This window comes from Harpegnathos saltator, unplaced genomic scaffold (assembly GCF_003227715.2).
Source record: "Harpegnathos saltator strain DR-91 unplaced genomic scaffold, Hsal_v8.6 scaffold280, whole genome shotgun sequence".
In the NCBI taxonomy this organism is placed as follows: Eukaryota; Metazoa; Arthropoda; class Insecta; order Hymenoptera; family Formicidae; genus Harpegnathos; species Harpegnathos saltator.
In genome coordinates, this window is record NW_020230073.1 from 512,700 (window position 1) to 536,455 (window position 23,756).

The 23,756-nt window shown below is 46.5% G+C and overlaps 1 protein-coding gene across 1 annotated transcript in view; it reads right to left on the reverse strand.

Annotated features, from left to right (window-relative positions):
• Window positions 1-23,756, reverse strand: part of LOC105187812 (orthodenticle 1) — a 65,659-nt gene that overhangs the window by 17,556 nt on the left and 24,347 nt on the right. The window contains exon 2 of the mRNA XM_019843461.2: window positions 1,867-2,270. Within this exon, the coding sequence (XP_019699020.1) occupies window positions 1,867-2,080 (214 nt within the window). The 5' untranslated portion in view covers window positions 2,081-2,270. The remainder of the gene's footprint in view (window positions 1-1,866; window positions 2,271-23,756) is intronic.

Here is a 23,756-nt window from a genome sequence, read left to right on the forward strand (position 1 = left end):
AGCCTCCGCACGGTTGCGCCATCGCGAAGCCCTCAGTGTTGTTCCTCCCGAGGAATTTTCGCGCACAGACGCGCGTCACGACGCAAGTAAAAACAACTCAAAACTCTTGGTGGCGAGAAGGAGGGGAGGGGGGGAATTCATCATTTGGTTAACGAAGAAAAAAGAAAGTGAAGAGTTTCAACAGAGTCCGTTTTTAAGCACCGCGATTATCTCGGGACGGTTTACTGGATGAATACGTCTACGCTACCTGTCGCGCCGTCGCAAAGCCGAGCTGCAGATTGAACGCTCGTCTTTTATTTCGCTGGATTAGCCAGCCGGATTAATCATCATCGAAAATCTCGCGTTCTTCCCAAATCCTCCGCGCGTCGCGGGTATTTATGATGTCGATCGCGACGCTTTCGCGTAAAAGCACAACGAGCGCTTCGGGAGTTGGCGTGCGAGCGCAAGGCTCAAGCGTCGTCTACAATGGCAGTAAGCAGTAAGAAGTAAGCGTGAACAGTAAGAAATGGACGAACCACAGTTGATTATTTTTGTAATAATCATAATCTGTGAGTGTGATTGCTTTATTTCTTACCGCTTACGCTTACTTCTTACTGCTTACTGCCATTGTAGACGACGCTTCATAAACGCGAGTAAAAACGCTGCCGCTGTCGCCACCTCACGATTGCCTGAGGACTCTTCTACCTGCACGGGCGCGTCAATAGAATAGTCGGAGTGGACAAACCCGTTGCCGTTAGATCAAAACAGCAGCGGTGTATCTTCCGGTAGCAGAGGAATCTCGGTAGTGCCTATAAGGGAAAAGGGATAAAGGATCCTGGTAGGCTGTTTTGAAGGTTAGGACATACCCGTAGACATGCAGGTAGAATTTGTTGAGTCGGCTAGAAAACTCCTCTACCGTCTTGCGAATTATCATCGAGAATTATTATCGAGATATCGGTTAAATAAAATGGTAGAGGAGTTTTCTACTCTACTTAACAAGTTCTGTCTGTCGGCGCACGAACGTGCTGACGTGCGAAATCCAGACGCCGTGTGTTTGCTCCTCTAAAACCCACCATTCGAACCTCGTCGAATTGTGCACGAGAACGATCGATACCTTTGACGAAAGACCGATTTCCGACGGTGTGTTCTCTGTACGTTAGCGGTGAATCGAAAAGCGGTGTTGCGACTTTTTCTCAGAAGGAGCGACGTATGAAATACACAACTGAAAAACTTCGTTCTTGGTTGTTCGGCGTCGTGAAGCGGATCGCTCAGTTGCCGAAATGTTACTTGTTTAACTCTTTGAGGCATAGAATATTAAGATAAAAAAAGACTAGTTGCGCAGAAACTTTATTTGAAAGATATAACACAAAGTAGCTTTGTTTCTTTTGAATTTGGAATCTTTTGAAAATGTAAGATTGCGAAGATTAATCGGATGAAAGTGAGAAGAAAAGTCACGTACCATTTTGCTAAAGTCGCAATAGTTGTTAAGTTATTAATGATTGAAGATGACCATATCTAGAGGTTCTCTTAATCGATAACTTGAAAATTCTCTAGCGATGAGTGTATTGAACTTTGGGCCTTGAATCTAGGCTCGTTAGGCCCATTGGCCGTCATATAATTGTAGATTAGGTCATTCTGAACAAAAGAGTCCTTTACCATTTTGCGAATAAAGTTCGTCGATTTTCAAGTTATCAATTAAAGTCATTTTCCATCATTAATAACTTAATAATTGTTGCAATTTCGGCAAAATAGTACCTGACTTTCCTTCTCAGCCCCTGTATAAGTTGAGCCTAAAAAGGCGGGAAACCTTTTAGTCCGCTGTGCCCCAAAGTGCCAAAGCAAGATGCGAAATTGTCGCGCGAATCCAAGATAAGATGAATGGCTCACCTTGCGGATACCCGGGCAACGTATGCTCCAGCGGATGAGGTTGCCCATGGCCGAGGGTGAACGGCGTCGATAGAGCATGATGCGGTGCACCCGGATGCGGGTGAGGATGAGGATGAGGATGGCTGCTGACACCCATCGGATGCGTATGGGGGTGGTACTGAGGACTTCCGGTCGGGGTGCAGGACGAGCCTGTCGCCCTCAGGTACCCCGCCATGTAGCCTGCGAGGCAAGCCAGCTCACCCGCCACCGCGGCGCGCTTATCACGCTCCCTTATCTCGCAAGTACCTCCGCCCTGCACGCCGCCCACCAGCTATTCTCCTCCCTGCGAGGGAGTACCGTTCACGTAGTGTACCGATGTCCTTGGAGCCGGCACTTTCGACACGCTACCGCGAGTCGCCGCGTACCTGGAAAAATGTAACAGTCCTTTTTTCATCACCATCGCGTTGACTACCGTTGACTTCGTTGCGTACGACTAATGTTTCACTGGGGAATTCTCGACGAAAATGTTGCTTTAATGTAACTCGAACTTTACGGGAAAGTATAATTGTATACGACGGCGTGCGTCGCAACGCGATAAAGTGCGGATAGAACCGGTCAAAATGAGTGAAAAGATCCCACACGATTTTTCAAACAATCACGTAAAATTTCGAGTCATTAGTGAAAGAAAATTAACAAATCAGCGCGCGCGAGACGGCGCGATCGTATGGAAAATAGTTAGCTACGTCTCTTTGCAACGATCAGTGAAAAAACGGAGAAAAATACGAAATAATGCGTAGACAAGAAGGTGTTTATCGTAGCATCCGAACTGTGCATCTGTATGTTGTGACATGGACATTCTGTTTAGTGTTAATTGTATAGCGTTAACTGGGATTTTAACTGGAATCCAAATTGTTTAGCAAAAGGGAACCGTCGAAACTATGTGTTTTGTATTTTTATCTTAATCTTCTTCTTTCTATTCAGTTTTCAAATATGTTGTAAAGCAGAAAAAAATTAAAAATTCTACCCTTCGCTTATACGTGTTTTGTGGATTGAAATAATCCCCGTAAAAGATAACTCAAATATTTCATTTTCACAAATATCACAGAGAGAAACTACGAAGCGTACACAAAAGAATTCTGTACAAAAAAATTGTTTTTTTATGATACTTTGTACTTTTTATGTATTTTATAAATCTGATAGGGAAACAAGAACAGGACAGAATAAATAAAATTTCACATTTTCAGAAAATTCCGCGTACAAAATAAAATACGGTTGTTTTAATCTTGTTGCTGCTGGGAAAACACAAGGGAAAATATTTACCGATTTGTCGAGGTGTTAATCGTGTCACGATCAATGGCTATTGTAATGCCATCTGCAGAGGAAATACATGTTTACGACTGCAACGAAAAACTTGCGTCTCTAGATTATCTCATCGTTCACACCGCGATATCATTCAGTCCACTGCAATTACGGTGTAAATCTCACGTCGTACGCTCCGGCGCGGTTTTGCGATTAACACTCGTTTAATTCACGATAACACCAGCTCGTCAATGTTTCACATTGACGCGCAGTCTCGGCGGCGTAAAGTCTAACGTGCAAATCTGAAGTATATCGAGCCCTGTGCCGCGATTCTGTAACTCGTTATTGGAGTTAACGACACTTTCGTTATCGTTGCGTAGCTTTTGTATACCGTAGAAAAGCTGCGCAACGATAACGAAACTGTCGTTAACTCCAATAACGAGTTACAGAATCGCACCACTGCTCTCCTAAGGAGGCTCCTTGCTCCTGTTGCTTCTTTGTGAAGGCGATTTTTCGGTGATTAAGTCCCGTAAAAACTGGAATGACTAGAATGGATTATTATTCCTCTTCCCATTTGTCGCTGAGTAACAAATATTACACTTGGACATGATTATATCAGTCGTCACAGACGTTGCACAACACATTACTGACGATTGTCATTGATGACACACGAGCAAAATTCGTAACCTAACGCGCAAGAGACCAGCTCTGCCAAGCCCACGGACCCATTCGCGACCTACGTTCGATACTGAATAGTTTTTCTTTTCAGACCCTTCTTCAGTCCCTTTCCGAAGGAGATGGGGGTGGGGAAGTCCCCCGGCAGCGGTGGGGAGGTAAGAAATGGCTACTCGTCAGAGAAGGCCTGTCGAGGGCCACTCGCGGTTTTAGCACAGAAGCAGCTATTGCGAATCTCCGATTTTTGCTCGATCGTGTGCGAGCGGCGAGTCCTTTGAAGCTAAACGGCTCCATTTTCTGTAACTTACGCGGTAGAATCGACATCACCGATTGCGTGGAAATTGCTCCAACGAGGAAGATGAAAACTCTACTAATTATACGTGTTTGTGCAGCCGCGACAACTGTCTCGTTAACATCACGTTGCCAGCGGCACGTGCGACGACGACGAAGACGCGACGCTCGCGAAGTAATTACATGCAGCATTGGTGAGCCACTCGTTGAGCGGTATCTGCTGGAATAAGGGCAGAAAAGAGACGCACGCACGCACACACACACACACACACACACACATGTACATACAAGTGTCGCGGCGAGTCGTCGACGCGGCCGACACTTCCGTGTGCGCTAAACCGGAAATAGCGTAGCCGTCGGGAAAGAAGTGTTTCTGAAAAAAAAAAAAGTCGGCTTAGCCGCGTAAAACTGAACTCGTCGCTAAACGGTTAAATAAACTTCGAGACCGCGTTTTTATACGCGGCTGCAGCGCGTTACACGCGCGACGGGCGGCGAGAGGAGCCGAAAGGCTGATGCACCACGTAGGTAGGTATGTTTACACGGGGGCATTATGGCGGATAATGTTTGTTATGGGCGTCTATGCCGCGGAGCCGGGAGAGGCGAGACTATCCGACGTTAAAAGGCCAGCTTGGTCGATCCGCTTACGGCGGATGAGGCTTAAATTGAGTGAGAGATAGTGAACTCTCGTGCAACGAGTACGGGCGCGAATAGCGCGCGCGTGCTGCCGCCGCCGCTGCCGTTGTTGCTGCTGCTGTTGCTGCTGTTGCTGTTGCTGTCGCTGTCGCTGCAGCCAACGCCGTCGCGCTGCGTCGTGCGACGCATCGTGCGCAGACGTCGTTTATAATCTAAGCGACAAAACAACCCTGCGTTAATTCCCTCCGCGAGGATACCCGCGTTATCTTCGGGCGAGAAGGGCGGACTGATAAGGGGCGTGATAAATATAATCGTGATCGACGATTGTCCCGACCGGGGTCTTTCGCTTCGACATCGCCATGTTGAGCAGAAATGAGAAAGACATTCCTCCCTTCACTCCGTGAGTGTGCAGTGAACGGAAATGACTTGTGATTTTGAGCTTTCTCACGTCGTGTCGCCAGATTTCGGTTTTCTCATTTGTCAGCTACTGAATGAATAAAGTTGACGTCGTGCCTGTTAAACATTGTGACTATTAAACCCCAAAACTGTTCGACTCTTGTCCCCTACCCGAGCGACGACAGATACGTTATGTTTCAATCAAAAAATTGCTTTCACATTGTAACCTCAAGCTAACCTTTCTCCCTTGTCCTGCCTTGTCGATGAAGGTATCCTTCGAATTGCAAAGGGGCAAAGAATATTTCATAAAAGATTATAGTTGCTCTCCACGGGTTTCTCTCTCGGGAAAATATCGAAATGCATGTGCTGATCGGAAATACTCTGAGGGGCAACGGTTTTCTTTCGTTTCGAGATTATCTCGAAACAGACAGGGTACGATTGCCCTTCCTCTTCCTCGCCAAAATTTCCTCACAATTCCGTCAACGACTGCGATCCTCCCGCGCAGTTCGTCGTAATGCATGGACAACTCTATGAGCATCGATCGCGCGAAGAAAGTCTGGGATCGATAGGACCCTCGTAATTCGCCCAGCGAAACGACGGTTGCACATCGCTCGATATTCGATTTCGCCAGTTTATCGGCGTTACTTGCGTGCGAGTATCGCTCCGGCGACGTTAAACACCTCAAAGCTTGCGAAAGCCGATTAGCGTCGTCGCCGTCGGGACGATTTCGGTGAAATGCGAACACTACCGAAAAAACTTGGACATCCCCGCTGTACCAAGGGGGGTTGGAAATGTGGGCCGCGCGATCATTCGGCGATTAAGCGACCTCGCGGATGATTCCGCATTCTTTAAAAGCGCGCTCGACTCGTCGAGCCCTTCTCATGGGTTTATTGGTTAATCCTTTCGCTCTCGCGAAGAACGATCGCGCTTCGGGGATCTAATATTGTCGCTGCGCGATCGGTGCTTCCGAAATAATCCTCTCACGTTAATTGGATTGAAAAAATGTTGACAGCGCCGATTTCGGCGACCTTCTTCTCAAAGCACAGACGCGCAACGTTAATCTTCCGACGGTCCATTAAGTGCAGTCTGTTTCCGCTTTTTTCTCTTTTTCTCGCTTCGTCTCAATCAGACTTGTGGCCGAGTTACGTTTTTCGACCAATTTTTCACACTGCTATCCCAACGTCTTTCTTTTTGTAGCATTTAGGCTGCTCGCAGAAACACAAGACACTTCAACTTAGGAGAATGATAAGTTTTTTGTTCGCGTTGCTTGCACCTTTAACATTTTTCGCCCGTAATCGCCCATTGCACACTGGCCCTTCTTTAAAAAGAAGAACACTCATTGGATTTCGCTCGTCGCGTTTGGTGTGCAACGGGCATTAGGTGCAAAGATGTCAAAAGTGCAGGCAACGCGAATAAAACTGATGTTAGCTGAAAATCGTACGGATTTTTTTACGTACGCGCATTACCCCGCGGGTTATGTGTTTATAGAGTTCATATTATTATTATTATTATTATTATTATCAATATTATTATTATTGTTATTATTATTAGTGTGTTATATAAGGGTACAAAGTACCATTACAATGGAATATGTATGTTAATTTTGTTTATATTTTAAGATCGTATATTTTAAGATTTAAGTACATATATATATATATATAATTTTATTATATAATAAGATATAATAAACTTACATATACACAAACTTTAGAATATATAGGGTGTTAAAAAAAGGCTTCAAGACTTTAAGGACAGATATTACTTACGAAATGGAGGAAAGGAATCCTAATAAACATGGATCGAAAAATTAATATTGTCGAAGTTATGAACAATTATTTATCTTAATTAACACGTTTCGCGCCATGTGTACTACACGGTGGTACTGCCGGTTAAACTTTCGATTCAGGCCGCATGTACCACGAGATATACGATATGATAATTGCCGTATACAAGTTAGTTACTTATCGGTCAATGAATAAATGAATATATTAACGAATATAATGAAATATTTTATGATAAGATATCTGCCTTTACTCTAAATATCAAATAGCCTGAATAAAAAGTTGCGCAAAAGCAGCTCGTCACGGAACGTGCTAAAGTGACTTACTCGCTTCTCGTATATTTTGTATTCTTTGACGTAATTTGTCTATATTATTTATCGGTGAAAAGTGCCATGCTCTAAAGGAATCTCTAAAAAAAGGTCTCTTCGCTCTTGCCCGAATGTAAACAAACATCTATTTTCTTCCCATTGATACACACACTTCACCAAGAAGTTATCGGTCGTGTATCTTCGTCAACGGTCATAGTTGTAGGAAGCAATCACAAAGTTTCCACAGTGCGGTATATGAATATATGTTACAGTTAATACAATGCGGTATTAGAAGATCTGTACATTTTGTAAGCACCAGAAGCGAATAGGTCGCTTGTTTCAATTAAAATAAATAATTGTTCATAATTCCGACAATATTAATTTTCCGTCCTATGTTCATTAGGACTCTTTCCCTCTATTTTTTGTGACCACTACCTGTTCTTCTAATCCTGAACCCTGATACCTGAATCCCTTTTTGAACATCCTATATGCGCACGAAATTAATATAGGTGTTTGATTTGAGCTTTATAATATAATATATAACAACAATACGACTTTATAACATACAACAACAAAAAGGACAATACACCTCATACGATTTTCAGCTAATGTCGTCCCTGAGAGCTCGAGCATTTTAGTGTAGCCTAGATGTTACGAAACGAGAGAAGTAGGGATGACGGTAAGAACAATCGGCCGAAATACGTAACCTAGCCGCGGGGCTGCTTTCAATCAACAGCGACGGCAGCACACTGGCGAATATATGGCGAATACTTTGAATCTGAATTTGCCCCGCTCAGATGTACCGCGGCCGTTTGCCGATTCAACATTTATCAGTGGCAGGATTCGCAGAGAGGATCGAGAATTCGCCAGTGGATCACGAATCAGTCGTGTTACGAGATTAATCCACAATCGCGCGCTATTTGCAATTATCATTCCATACGAGTGCCGTGTATCATGTAATTTAAAGTATCAACCAAATTTACATACTGACGATTCTAATTGTGACGCGTCGGTGTCGCACTGATATGCGCGCGTGGCGCGACCATGGCGGTGATAATACCGCCAGGCCGCGCGTCAGGCTGCCAAGCCTCGACGCGTTACACGGAATATATAATATCTCGGCGTTTTCGGGTGTAGTTTCATCATTATATGCCGAATTCCCTCGGCATGATTCTTCTCTAACAATCCTCTCGCGCCGTTCCGTTGTGTTTAGGTACGTTCGGATTAACAGCTCCGCCGGACGCGCGCTGTCGCTCGACGCTTCTAGATGCAACGAAAGTCAATTCTAGGATTAAGGGGGCTTACTCGGCAGAAGTAAAAATCACGCGTGATTCCGCGAGCAGTCCTCGCCGTTTCATATGCGATTAGCCGTCGCCGCTGCCGCCGCCGTTGTTGCGTGGCACGAGCGTGACTCGTTACCGAGCTTGGGCAGGGGCTCGATAAATTGAGAGGAAAGAGAAGTTAACAATGAAGCGACCTACGAGCGACAACCGGTTCGAGGGGAAGTCCAGCCGGAACTTTGGCAGCGAAACGTTCGCTCGCGGAAAGTCGCGGAGGAGATGTTCGATTTGCACGCCGTAAGTCCAGCCAAATCATCGACGTTGAAGCGCCTTCGGTGACTTTTGTTGGCTCATCCGCGAGTTGCGTGAACGCGACTTCCACGTGACGCATCTAACCATCCAATCGCTACGATACGACGGATATGCAAAAGACACACGTGTACAATACCGTTTACGGGAAAGAAAATACGCGTGCGATAAAGCGAGTTGGGATTGAAATAAGACGGCGCACAACGAAAAAGCTCCGCTCTCGCAGCAAATTCGGGGTAGATTCGTCTCCCTACTTCCCCCCCCCCTCTCTCTCTCCCTCTCTCTCTCTCTCTCGCAAAAAAAAATACAGAATATTCCCTCGAACTTTTTAGCCGGCCTGGTTAAATCTAATACTGTCGGTGGAAAAACACGATGTAACGGCGAGAAATAATTTAACAAGAACGGATCGACGTACACAAAGATCCTGGCTACTGTTACCGGAGTAGGAATAAGCGAGACATTACGAGACCGCTGAGACGCGAGAGGGAGAAAAAACAGACGGGAAGGAAAAGGACAGTGAGTGAGTAAGGAGAAATGAGGAGGGCTCATGCGGCAAGTTTGCGCAAGTCTCTCCCGACGAACGAGAGGAAGAAGGGCCGCACGTCTAAAAAATCCATATAAAGGTGAAAAGAGGAAAACCGGATGGGGTGGCTCGCTCGAAGGGAGAAGCGACGAGGAGGGAAGGGGGATAAAAGGGAGAGAAAGAGAGGAAAGGCGAGAGAGAGAGAGAGAGAGAGAGAGGGAGAGAGAGAGAGAGAGAGAGAGAGAGAGAGAGAAACGCTCGTCGAGTTTGCGCGTTTTATTCCTCCTCCCGTGTTCAAGCTCCGCCCTGATGTTTCCCTCCTCCCAGCTTTTCTATTCGCCCTTCGATTTCTTCTGAACCGTCGGGACCATACTCTGCCGACATCTCGACTTGCAATCCTACCGTCTAAACAGCGGCTGTTGCAATGTTGTAAAATACGCGCACCCTGTACATCGAGAAAATTACGGATTACCACGCGCGAACACATTGCGCGTGGTTTTCGAAATTTTGCATCTCACCTCAACGAGGACTTCGAAAAAATAGTAGTGTCAATTTTGAGCTACCATCTAAACATGCACCACTCAAGGTTTGAAATAGTATAATACATCTCGCGGTTAACGTGATTATCTCTCAGGTATCTTCGCCCCTGGAAGTATTCGATTTATTTCAGGACAACTAAATATTTTGACCTTCACCGCGCTATAGATCCCCTCTTTAACGAAAAATATTCTTGTAATGTATTGTGAAATTTTCCCGGCCACAAAGGAACTCTTAATCCGTCCGCACCTCTGGCTGTCACACAAACGGAAGGAAGCTTCTGCGTGCAGAAAACACGTTGAATTATGCCAAATTCTTCAGTTGAGACTTCAGTGTCCTGACGATGAATATTTATTATATTTCCCTAACGAATGAAACTTCAATTTTCAAATCGTTTCATATCGCAAACACTTGTTAATTTTCTTCATTTCGTGCGCTCGTTTTTATGCGCAAAAGAAAGAATCCGCAAATTCTTCACGAGAGCTTGACGAGAATTCCGAAAGTGCGAGCGGAAGAAGTTACATCTAAGGTCGAGGTTTAAAATGATCCCTAGGTAAACCTAGGTAAACCTTATCTTTGCATCCTGTTGTTACAGCAGCGTGGTAACTTTTTGCTGCAATTTTTTTCATCATTATGTTAAGAGCCGGCGTTCTTTTATAAGAACATCGAAAATAAGTACGAACGCATTTTATTATCGTCTTGTTCCAAACGGGCGATCCTTCTGAGCCCGCGCTTCCATGAAATATATGCGTCCGCGCTATAGCCATGCTTACGCAGACGGAACAATCGTTGCAATTAACGGACGACAAACAGAGTAATGGACGCGAGTCGTGGGCGGGAAATGAAGAAGCTCCGAGCTTCCTCCGCGCGTAGATCCTCTCGCGAATCGTCCGGCAATCATCCCCGCGTCATTTCCCTCATCGGCTTCATTACTTTCACTCGGATTCCAATGCCATATTCGCGCAACCGGTTTACACGGACGCACGCATTTTTCTCTCTCTCTCTCTCTCTCTCTCTCTCGCTCTCTCTCTCTCTCCCTCGTCGTTCGCCACCTCGTACCACTTCGATTCCAAATTCCGGAGATGTCGGGCGAATTGCTCGGTTCGGTTAGGCGGGAATTCCGCGCGCCTATTGTGGCGAATAATAACACAACGAAGCGAAGCCTTCCCGTCCCTTCGCGATCTCGCCGCGCGCAGGACTATATATCTGTACTTCTCGGGGAAACTTTACATTTTCTGCGAATGCACCAACACAGACATGCCCGGTTATTTATCGAAATTACCGGCGACGCAAGCCGTCGACGTCATCGATTCGCTAGGCTAAATTTCAGTTTGTCACGCGGACACAATTGCGAACGGACCGCGGCGACTCGTGGCACGTTGATGTTTTTATGCATCGCCCAACCGAGGTTGAACGACTGACCACGAGGGACATTCCTGCGTAAACTCGCGTAAGTGCCTGTTAAATCCTAACCCAACGTTGCGGACGCGCGACGCTTCCTCAACATCTCCTCCCTCTCTCTCTCTCTCTCTCTCTCTCTCTTTCTCTCTTTTTATCTATCCATTTATCTTTCATTCCCTCGTCGCTGAAAAATTTTCGAGCTATCTTGACGAGCTACCTCCGTCGACGAACGTCGTTTTACGATCGCGTGTTAACGTCTCCTCGTTCCTCATACGCGCAAGCGCGATTCTCCCGCGATCGGTGGAATCGGCGAATCGAAGGAGCGAAAAATCGACAAGAGCGATGGAGAAACGACGAGTCTCGCGAGCGCGTTGTTTTCTCAGCTGGCGAGGATAAAAAGCGCGCGCGAGTCTCACGGTCGCGCCTTTGTCGCGTCCTCCCAGTTCTCGCACGACCGCGAGGACGAGGATTCGTCCATCGGGAGCATCCTCCTGTTTTTTTCCTTTTTCACATTTCTTCCTTTTTTTCTCTCCCTTTCGATGCGCTTCGTCCTCATTCTCTCGTAGGACGATTCGCCCCCACTCGCGTCCTCTCCTGTGCCGCTCCCACTGTCTTCTCGCAGGGCTCACGGGAGCGGGCGACAGTGGCGGCGGCGGCGGCGGCGGCGGCGGCGGCGGCGGCAGCGGCGGTCGATAATAAACGATACGCATCACACACAGCCTCGCGAATTATTAAATACAGTCGCGCATTTACGACGGTCCACGGTGGGAAAGAGAGACCGGAGAGGGCCCCGATATCTGGTCGGGTCCACGCCGGTCCCCGCGGGAACCCTGCGGAAGGAGCTCGGGCGCGGTGGGGGAGGAAGGGGGGAGAGGGGAGCGGGCCGGAGGAAGAAAGGGTGGACGCGCGAGACGAGGGAGGGTGGTTCCCCTCTCCCCCGGCCGCCGCCGCCCCTCGCCGTCGCTGCCCTCGGTCGACGAATTTATAGAGGAGAAATTAGGAGGTTTATAGAAGCTGTGCGCGGTAGCTAACCGTAGATCATCATTAGAGGCCCAACTGGGCTATGCTATGTGCGGATACATATGTGCCGCGCGGCCCGGGCATATATTTACCACGCCACAGCGTGGCAACGATATAGGTATGCCGGGCCGGGGCCGGAGCTCGAGAGATGCAGCCGAGAGAAGTACGGGTGTTGGAGGCGCGGCTGCTTCTCTCGTGCGTGTGCCTCGTCGTGCGTCGTTCGGGGCCTTGCCGGCGTCGGGAATATTTTCTCTCTCTAGGGCAGAACGTAGCAGCGCGACATTGCCGTCGTCGTCGTCGTCGTCGTCGTCGTCGTCGCCGTCGCCGTCGTCGTCATCATCGCCGTCGCTGTCGGCGGTAGCGACGGCGGATAAACCCAGGGAGGCACGAAGGTGGCTGGAATAAATTTGATTAATACCGGTGTATCGGCGGTGTCGCCGATCCCGCCGTAATTACAGACTGGAAAATAGTACAATAAGTGTCGTTTCTCAGGCACGAGGAGTAGAGTTTTCCGTGAGCTTCAGTAGATAATTTTCGACAAGTAATTAAATAGACCTAAAAGTTGGCGCGTACTCGCGCGCGCGCGCGATATAATTGATTCGCGTATCATCGCGCGCTGTCGCCGCTGTCGCCGGAAACACGGTGCGTTGTTAAGGTATCGGCCGAGAACAATATCAGCGAGCTATGCGGTAAATTACCGTCGCTACACGCAGCTTAATTACAGCAAACACACAGCGTCGCACGTTAATTGCGCGGGGTAATTTCTTCCTTTCTCTTTTCTTCCTTTTTATTCATACTTCGCGAGACCAAAAGTGTTGCGAAACATGCGATACTCGCGATACTACACCGCGCGCTCCTGTCGTCTTCGCGCCTCGGATCTTCTTTTTGCCGCGCTGTTGCGTGCCGATGTGTTGCGACGCGAAATAAATGTAACGCGCGAGCGTACCGAGATACACGTTCCAACGCACACAGTTATTAATGTCCCGGTGCGAGCCGCAGAGAGAGAGAGAGAGAGAAAGAGAGAGAGAGAGAGAGAGAGAGAGAGAGAGAGAGAGAGAGAGAGAAAGCGAGAGCGAGATCGAGAGCGAGAGCGAGAGCAAGAGCGAGAGAAAGATAGAGGAAGGAGCGAGCGGGGAGGGAGGGGGGGGCTTTGAGTTCTATGAATTTCGAGAAAAGTTACTGCCTTGCGGGGGATGAGTGGGTGGATGGGTGTGCGGCTATATAGAATGCACAAAGGAGCTCGTGGGCACGAGAGCGAGGCTGCTTTGTGAGGAGCCTAATGGACGACGCGTAATGATGTCGACGAAAGATTGCTCCTTGCGCTGAGGGACGTCCATCGCTGCAGTGATATTACAGTTGCGAGAAATTTTCGTCGGAAATTTCGTCCTGTTATACAACGTCGGCTAAGCGTATATACCGGCGGCTTCGCCGGGAGACGTGAAATATCGCGCATTATCGTACGATATAATATTAGCAAGAGTTACGAGCGGCATAAAGCATCGTCGCTCGTTATTGAGTGATGTAGAGGTATGCGCGTATGTACATACCCGCCATATGTTATCGCGGAATGTTCGCGAGACAGGATGCCTTGGTTCGCATCATTGATGATAAGTCCGCAAGTTACTCGGTGTGCCGCGGCGACGCTGCTTGGTGATTTATTAAGTTGGCCGCGAGGCGCGAGTCTCGGCGGATTAGATAATTATAAGCTCTGAGCTGCGTTATTCCCCGCATCGACACAATCGCACAATCGCGAATATTGATACCTCGCGTACTTGTTACCGCAAATGACCCGCGAGCGGAATATTTGCCGAGTGTTTATTCATTTTCGCGAACGAGGCGCAAGTTCGTTGGCTCTTCCCGAGGAGCCCGAGCAGCCCGACGGTTGATTCGTGTGAAACGAAGAGGTCGCACAGGGACATGGGGAACCAGGGCCCGAAGCGGTATTTGCGGAACAGCGGTATATTTGAACTGCCGTGCGGAATACCTGGGCCACTCTGGGTGCCGCGTTAATTGTCGAGGTCACGCTAGAGAGGAGTGAAAGGACCCGACCATTAGACACGCTCCGGCACTACTACGTGGAAGCTATACGACGAATTATCGGTGTCCGTTCCCGCGCATCATCGTCGCCATGATTCTTGAATCCCCGACGATTCTTCCAGGCTTCCAATTAAACGCGCGGGCGCGCGCGGTCGGCTTCTCTTCGCCGGTGCTTTTCATCGCCGGATGACCGCCGTCTGTTGATGGATTCCGTTATCGTTCGCTACCAGGGAAGCGCCCGTCGCACGCGCGCGCGCGAGCCTTTGCGAATCCGTACGATCGTGAAGCTGTACAAGCCGAAGATACAACATGAAGATTTAGAATTATGAATAATAACGAAACGCGCGCGCGCGCGCGCGCGCGCGTTGCAGGACAGCCCGCCAGGTTAAATCATTCATTAAACTGCAATGACATTATCCACAATGCCGTGTGGTTTCTATTATACGATCACGTTTTCGAGGTGACAAAGAGAGCAGGTAAAAGCGGTGAAAAACTGCTTTTGAATAAAGCTTTTGAAAAATCGAAAGAAAGTCGTGGGAGGATAACGAGGTTGTCGACCACGAACTGAGTCCACCGCGTTATTTCCTTCCCGTGTATGGGAACTTTTGCTTTGTTCCGTTATTATTGTATATTATTGTTGTTATTATTGTATATTCACCGCGTTACTTTCTCTTTCACACTTATTTATCCGTACCTGATCTGTCAGATCAGAGCGCGATGAATACAAAAATATCGTGGCGAAGTTTTGTCAATTCTTCCGTAGTTAGAGTCTTTTTTCTTTACCAAACGCGCGGTGTGTGAGCGCGCGCGCATATCGAGGGAGCAATATCTGAATCGTTGTTAATCCGAGTGGACAATTTTTTCTCAATGATCGCTCCTCGCGATTGCCGGGCTTGTTTTCCCGAGAGAGTTCGTCCCGAGGAAGTCCCGATTAATCGAGCGACCGGTCTCGCCGATTCACGAAATGACGAAACATCAGACACATTTCGATCGGACACGGAAAAGTGACAATTCCACGACGTCCTCTCGTCCGCTATCCAGTGTCCAGCACTCGCGGGTAACACGTACCTCACCTCTCTACCTGAGCACAGGCACGGGCACAGGCGCGAAGCGAAGCGACGGGACGATGCGACGGGGCGATCCGAGAACGGTCCGCCACAGAAACAGTTAATCTTCCGTGGTGGTAGCAAACACCATCAGTGCAAAGCCACAAATCCTAGCTTAACCCGAGCCTATGAATTGAATTGGTTAAAACCCGCGTTTAAACGGGGTTTTCTGCCGAGTGTACTCGACGACAGAGAAAAAGAAGCGCCTCTCTTTCCTCCCTGCTGGAGTGCTCTCTCTCTCTCTCTCTCTCTCTCTCTCTCTCTCTCTCTCTCTCTCTCTTTCATTTGATCTTGCCCTTTTCCCGCGGTCTCGTCCCTCCTATCGCAGATCGGCCACGAAACGTAGGGTCTAATTGGCGGTGCCGACAGATTTCTTAAAATTCGCTCGGATTAAAGCGGCCAACTGTATACGTTTATTTGCTTTACAAATACCGAATACTCGCTTGAGACTCGTTGACCGGGCGAAGAAACGGTACCTACCAACCGGCAAGGGTTAAGGGACGCTTCTTGACGATCTTTTAAATATTGCCGTATGAATGGAGCGAGCGGTCTTTTGAGGATCGCCTAACCTGTGTCCTGTGGTTCGTATTGTTGTGAGACTTGTTACTGTAAACGTCGGCTTTGCACTGGTTGTTTCGATTCCGACCGATTCGGACATGGACTCGGGTACGATAATCTGTTGTTACTCGATTCGAAATTTCGGTTTCGCATCGATCTTGCAAATCCCGCGGGACTTGAAGGTTCAAGCGAGGATGGTTAAAGTCAAGGAGAATGCAAGGCATTGTTATCTCTTCACTGTGTTCACGGTTACCTACTGCAGCTTCCGAAACTTTTCCCTTCCGTCCCCGATTATGAATTTTCCCGCAAATCGAAGATAAGATAAAGGTCAGCTGTTTCGTCAGAAATCAAGTTGAAGATTTCTGGTGAAAAAAATCTTACGTACTTGATTCGTCACTCGACGAAATTAAAGATAGAAATTTAATGCATATATGGTTCCACGACGCACGTTGCTGCAACGCATAAACGATTACCTAGCCAGTTCTCGTGTACTTTCAAGACAATTCGCTCGCTTCGTACCGATCAGTATGTGAAAATCACGTTGCCTAAAGAAAAATGTATCTTACAACATTTGACATTCGCATTGTACCGTTTTACTTTTACTACTGTTATCTGTTATCTCTTCTTACCATTTTTCTTAGCTGGGGATTAAGATATGTGAACATCTCCCCGAAAACACTAGCTCTATCTAATCGCTCGAGCACTGCCTGACAAGCAACAAAATTAACAAGATTAATTATCAAATAACGAGATATTTCTTGTTGACAGTTGTTGATTTTTCAGAAACGGGGCGGAACAGGACATATGAGAAGATACTAAACAGTAGCGGATGTATTAGAGCTATGCAAAAGTTTCCATATAGTTCACATATAGATGATATTGTGAATTATTTACGTAAAAGTTGCGATGCATTTTTGTTAAATTATATCAGTATTGGCCAACCTGTATAGAAACTGATGCATAATAAGTTATATTCATTGACATAAACATTTTTAATTCGTACGAAGATAGAAGTCAATAAGACGCATATTCGCTATCGTATGATTTTTTATTTCATCAACGCAAAACAGCCGTCGAAGCAACCGCGAATCATCTGCGGAACTTGTGGTGAGGGAACGATAGCTGAAAGTTCACATCGTGAGTGGTTTCGGCGTTTTGAAAGTGGCGATTTTGACAATTGAAAGGAGCGTGCCGGACGACCGCAAGAGTTCGGTCATCCGAAGACTTGGAAGCGTTATTGCAAGGAGATTAGGCTCGATCGAGTATAGAACTTGCGAAAAGGTTACATGTTAATCAGAGCACTGTAATTCGACGCTTGTATGAGATGGAGAAAATTCTGAAGGAAGGAAAATGGGTTCCCATGAATTATCCGTGAACGCTATTGCCAGTTGAGTCACCATTTGCCCTTCGCTGCTCAATAGACGAAGTGCAACAATTCATCGATAACTTCATTCATTCATTCAAGAACAAAGACTCCTTTCATCGTGATATCCATTTTTTGCCTGAAGAATGGCAAAAAGTAGTAAACAATGCTGGAAAATATTTTGATTAAAAATACTATGTCATATATAATAATATCAATAAAAGACATTGCCTTTTAAAAGACCTTGACAACGATGAAAATTTGTATATACCCCTAGTATTATCAAGTTAAATAATAAAAAACAGGTCTAAAGTCTAAAGATAGCAGTCTATCGAGAATTGCCCACGTTTGTTCATGTTTTTCACTACACGCTGATAAACAGGCTGTTATCTAACGTCACTGTAACGTTAGCTTTCCCGATTGCGCGAACCCAAGTCGACAATCAGTTAACACGACTGTCAAATTGTATCTCTGCAAACGTCGCGATTATGTGACCATAGAAATAGCCTTAACTTTGCGCAACTAGGACTTATTAGGATTTTTTAATTGTACGTAATATTGACTTACTACTCATTGATTAGTCAAAGCGGAGCGAACGATTCTGTCAAAACAGTAATTTGTCACAGTGACAGCTTTAAGTAATGTCTGGAAAAGAACTCGTATGATTGGAAAATACTAGTAATTTTGTACCGATTGTTGAGATTATTATGCTAAACTATGTAAACAAAAAATTCGTTTCGTCCGTTCATAACGCAGCCGTAACGACAATCACGCCGTGACGTTGGAAATTGACATCTCCGATATCATATCGATTTTCGATCGTTTTCAATCCTTGTTTGCAAAATCTAATATCGGCACCATGATCGCGTCGATTAAGACACAATTAACCGATTTAGACACGATTTACCGATCGAGAAATTCCTCTCCGTATTATTCGCGTTGTCGCGTTCTCTAAGAGAATGCATCGTTCGAAGTATATCCGCCATGAAATCGCGCGGCAGGTGTGCCGCAATCGTAATCGAGACAACCTGTGTTTAGTAAAGGAGAAAGAGAAGAAGAAGAAGGAGAAAGAGAGAAGAGAGAAAGATAGAAGCTGACGAAGAAAGCGATTTCTTCTATGAAACCATCACCCCTCCTCTCTTCTCCCATCGTCGTCGTCTTCGTCGTCCGTACCATGTGCATCTAAAGACCAAATTCGCCGAGCTTCTGCCGCGGCTGCACGCATACGGACACGCACGCGTGTCTGGGCAATAATGGGACGCGGTCGCGTTTTCAACGCTGCGAGGGTCCAACAATGGGCGGCTTCGATCTCCGGATTCGAATCGAGCACAATGCCGTCCGCTGACGTGTTTATATAGCTGCTCGCGGAGGGCGGCGCGCGACGGCTCCGGACGGATACAGCGTGTAATTTAGTTATAGATCAGTTTGTTACAATTTGGCGTTTCGTTTGTGCGGGCCCTGTAAACGGTGTTTACCCAGGCCCCAACGATCGACGAGTAAACGCGGTCTGTTTGAGGGTCGACGCGGACGGACCCCGATACAAGCCATCATATTTCTTTTTATTTTTCTTCTTCTCATTCTCCTTCTTTTTCTTCTTCTTCATCTTCTTCATCTTCTTCTTCTTCTTCTTCTTCTTCTTCTTCTTCTCCTCCTTCTTCTTCTTCTTCTTCTTCTTCTTCTTCTTCTTCTTCTTCTTCTCCTTTTTCTTCTTCTTCTTCTTCTTCTTCTTTTTCTTTTTTCTCCTCCTTCTCTTTTTCCTCCATCACCTCCTTCTCCTCATTCTCCTTTTCCTCCTCCTGCTCCTTCTGTTCTTCCTTCTTCTCTATTTTTTTTCTGCAGTACATCGTACTGCAACTTTGGAGACTTCGAGATGCGCGCGTGGCTCGAGAGGAGTACCGCACAGAACAAACGGTGTTTGTGTGTAAGAAACGATTGTCCTTAGAATTTTGAATATACAGCAAACATGTTTGTTTTCTTTTTGATATTTGAGAAACAAGGGGTCTCTTGTCCGCGATAAAACGGAACATTCGTCCGTCCCTATCTCCTTTTCCAAGTTTAACGTGAAAACTTTGAACATTAAGGTGCGGAAATCCTGCTCACCGAAATTTCAAACAACATAATTTGTAACATTACACCAAATCTTTTGTGTATCTTTTCTCTTCTCGAAGAAAGATATCGAAAGATGAAAACAAATTCTCAAGAAACATTAAGATAATAATCTTAATTAAACAGAAATCTGAGAATTTTTCAAAAGCGTCAAATGTCAAATGTTGGCTGTCGAAGATTTCTCAAGGAAATGCTGCCGATAGATAATATTGTAATTTAGAGAAAAACGGAATATTGAGATTAGTCCTTTCTGTCCCACTCTTGCTCATACATTAACTTTCAGGACAGGTCTAGTTTCCAAGGTCAATAGCATAATTTGGTCCGACGTCGTTTGACAAATGACCAATCCTCCATATTTTGTTCACCATATTTTGTTACATCGTTAAAACAATGACCTACGGCCTGGATACAGGCATCCGCTTCCTGTCGTGTATTAATTTTCTGTATTTGGACGCTGAAGGAGTCGAGAAATTTTGGTCACTCATAATCATTCTCATTTTCGTCGGGTTTAGCCCTCGAGACCTCAGCTTACGGCTAACACGGTGTCGTATTTACTAAGAGTTGTAATTATCTGGTTTCAAAACCACAACAAAACTGCCGGATGTATACCTCGTGCTCTTTGTAAAAGAGTGTCTAACGACCATGCATATATCCTGAGGAAATATTGTTCCTCCAAAGCATTTCCGTTAGTTCCTTGGAATCTCTAAGGAGCGGTCTCCAATGCCAAGTGGAAAAGCACGATCGTATCTAGTTGCCGTTTTTCTCCTTCATTTCTTCGACCGTGTGCTAATCGAGACGAAGTAATTATGCAGACGGTAATTGTAACAACATTGCAATGCAAAACACATAATTAACCATTCAGTCCAATTTTGTTCGATACACATCCCGAGGAAAATCTCAATAGTTCTCCTCGACTAAGTGCCTTCCGACTCCTCCGAAGTCAGAGGGTTCCTGAAAACTCTCCCCCCTCACTCTCTCTTTCTCACTCTTTCTTACTCGACTACGCAAAGCGAGATTTTTTCAATTCTCCACTCCCCCCGCGTCTCCTATCGAATTACGTGTTTACGCGTAGAATCGCCGGCACCAAAAGTGACAAGAGCGCGACAAATAAAGGGGAGGAGAGGGTGCGAACGCCCCGAGAATCGCTCTGACACGGCGATGATGTGAGAGACTCCGATCGAGGTGCGACAGATATATTATTCCAGCTCGGCACAATGTTCCACGATCCACCTGTCGGGCGAAGCGAGCCGTGAGGACGGCCGAGAACAAAGTGGTAGATGTGAGAAGAGACCAGGTAAAGCAGCCCGATCGAAAAATGGTGCGACTTCTACGGATACACAAGCTCGACATTTCAATGGGACCTTTTCTCCTCTTCCATTACTGCCTCGCGGCGTCAGAAGGTCAGAAGGTCGGAAGGTCTACGCGAAACTTGCCACTGTTTGCGTTAAACATAGGACACAGGATCTGTTCTTTTTTGCTGCACTGCTGAACCGGTGCAGTAAGTTAGAGTGAGAAGAAATATAGTTGTCTCACTCTAACTTATCGCACTGGCTCAGCAATGCAGCTAAAAAGAACAGACCAACAGATTTACTAGGTATAGACTGAGACAGCAAGGGATCTGTCTAGCAGTGATAAGTAATCCTAATGAACAATTGAGGGATGAAAAGAAAAAGTCACAAAATGATCAGATACAGACGGCGCAACGGCTATAAATAATCAAACAGAGGCAAAAGTGGTTACGAAGCTCCTCCGGAGATGAGTCACTCTTTCTCGAGTCGTGACGGTGGAAAGAAATGGCGCGATTGCAGATGATGCGGCGATACCGATCGCGTCAGTCGCGGGAGAACGCGTTGAGAGGGGCCGATTCTCTCTCCTCGGAGGATTCCTCGGAGAAATTTGGGTGACACCGGGGCGTAGGACGTTATAGATGTCGCGCGCTGCACACGACCCAGGCGTGTCTCGGAGCGTTTTAACCGTTTGACATGGCGACACGTAGAATACATTCTGCGGGCGTCCCTCGTAGGCGCAGATTCCATCTCGCGCGTCAACCTGTCCAGTCGCCTCGTTTCTCGAAAGCTGACCGGGACGAGCACGCGGACGTGTTCGAGTATCCAAGGCGGGAAGACGATTCCTTTTGAGCCACTCCTCGATCCGCCGACGTGGAGCGTTTCTTTTCTTTCTCTCTCTCTCTCTCTCTCTCTCTCCCTCTCTCTCTCTCTCTCTCTCTCTCTCTTTTCTTTTTTCATTTTTCTTTCGTCCGATCGAAATGGGAATAAAGACACAACGGGCGCGCAACAGATACACGTACGTCGCGGTTTCTGTGAAATCGATCGCGCCCGAGTCGGAGCCTCGAGAGCCTCCTCACAACAGGTTGCACTTTCCTGCCCCGTCGTACATTGTCCGTCGCGAAGTGTGACGTTCAACGTTTGTCGCTCTCGGGCAGGAAATTCTGCCCGAGTTGAATTCACGCGCGTGCACACCTAAAGCTCGCCGTCGCCGACGCGCGAGCGATGCGCGACGTGAAAGAAGAGAAGACGCTAGGCGGCGTTTCCTCGTCGGAAGCGCGCTACTCCTCCTCACGCGGACGAATTATTGCGTGAGGGATGCACCGGGCGGCGGTGAGAAGCCGTCAAGAAAGCGACGAGCGAGGAACCGAGATTCCAAAGGCTTAAACATGGCAACTGGACTTCCTCCACAAACATTCACAGATTAGATTCCATCTGAAGCGCGCGCGCGCGCGTCAACCCGTCCCCGACGTCCTCCGAAAAGAGCACCAGAGAGACAAGACCGTGAACACGAGTCCAGGGGTGGAAGGGAACGACAAGAGAAAACGATTCCTCCGTCTGCGCCCGCGAGAGATACCAGCGAACCAATCGCGCGTTCAGATTCTCCTCCCGGTTCGTCCTGGCGCGTTTGTCGTGCGACTGCCCACGGACACGCGCAAACTCGGATCCTTCGTGTTCGTGGCAAATTGCCATTGCGGCCACTTATTCCAACCAAGGTGCGTTTTTTCCACCGTTTCGCGAGTATCGTCGCGATTACGGACAATGCAAGTTCTATTTCACCCGAATAAATAATTTTAGCCGAATAGATTTTACTAGGTGCTTGCCAAAATTCGGTCTGATTGCGAGTAAGCGGAAGTTATTGCGAGCTACTGTGACGGTTTTGTTCTTTTACGGAGCTTAAAATTTATCTACGGCATCTCGCGTAACAGCGTAACCCCATTTTTATTGTAGGTAAAAATGGAACTCGATGGAATGTATCTACACCACTGTATACCTTTTCGTTTTAAGCAAAAAAATTTGCCTTAGTAGAGAAACAAAGCGCTTACTCGCCAGACGTTGTCCCAACTTTCATTTCATTCAGATCGATGTAACGATCGACTTGTTCGTAGCACGCGATTTGCTATTGCCGAGCAAGTCCGAAGATAGTTCGATTAGTTTTATTAAAAAGATGTATTGTTTCTTTGAAATTGAGATCAGATAATTATCTGAGGGCAAATATTTTGGTCTGAAAATTAATATGCATGGTTTCTTTATCGCATATTAAATAAGTATAAATAAATATACAGAGTGTCCAGGATCTTTTGGAAGAAAAAAATTGTGAAAATTGATCAGATCAAACTGAGAAGAAAAGTACTTTGCAAAAATCGCAATAGTTATTCAGTGCACAAATTTTCAAATTATCAATTAAAAGAGCCTCTAGATATGGTCATGTTCAATCATTAACAACCTAATAATTATTGCAATTTTAGCAAAATACTTGACTTTTCTTCTCAGTTTGATCTGATTAATCTTCACAATTTTTCGTTTCCAGAAGACACTCTGTATTTAAAAATCGGACAAACTTTTGCAAGCATCGAATATATTATCTCTGTTCAGAGTGCGCGGTAGAATTTCTCGGCGGACAATTTGTGATCCGTCGCGAGCGCAATCTTGCCAAAAGACCACGTAAACCCTTTCTTGCCTCTTTTTCGCGACGTCGTTGATCGTTCGGCGTGCTTTGCGCGCGATACTCTTCCATCGCACGAAAATCTCGCGTCTTGACAGTTCAAAGTTACTTGCAATCTCAATACTAGTGCTTATCCCGACAGTTATCGTGAACGGCTGTCGTCGTTCGCAAAAATTATGCATTTGGCCGAGTTGAATGTTAAGGAGCATTTAAGCGCGCTGTAAAATAACGTATAATATATAGTTGTGACACGCAGGATATTGAATTTGCAAATAAATAAACGACACTACTCGAGCGCGTGATTTGATCGATTGAAAGTTACGCGACACCTCAGCAA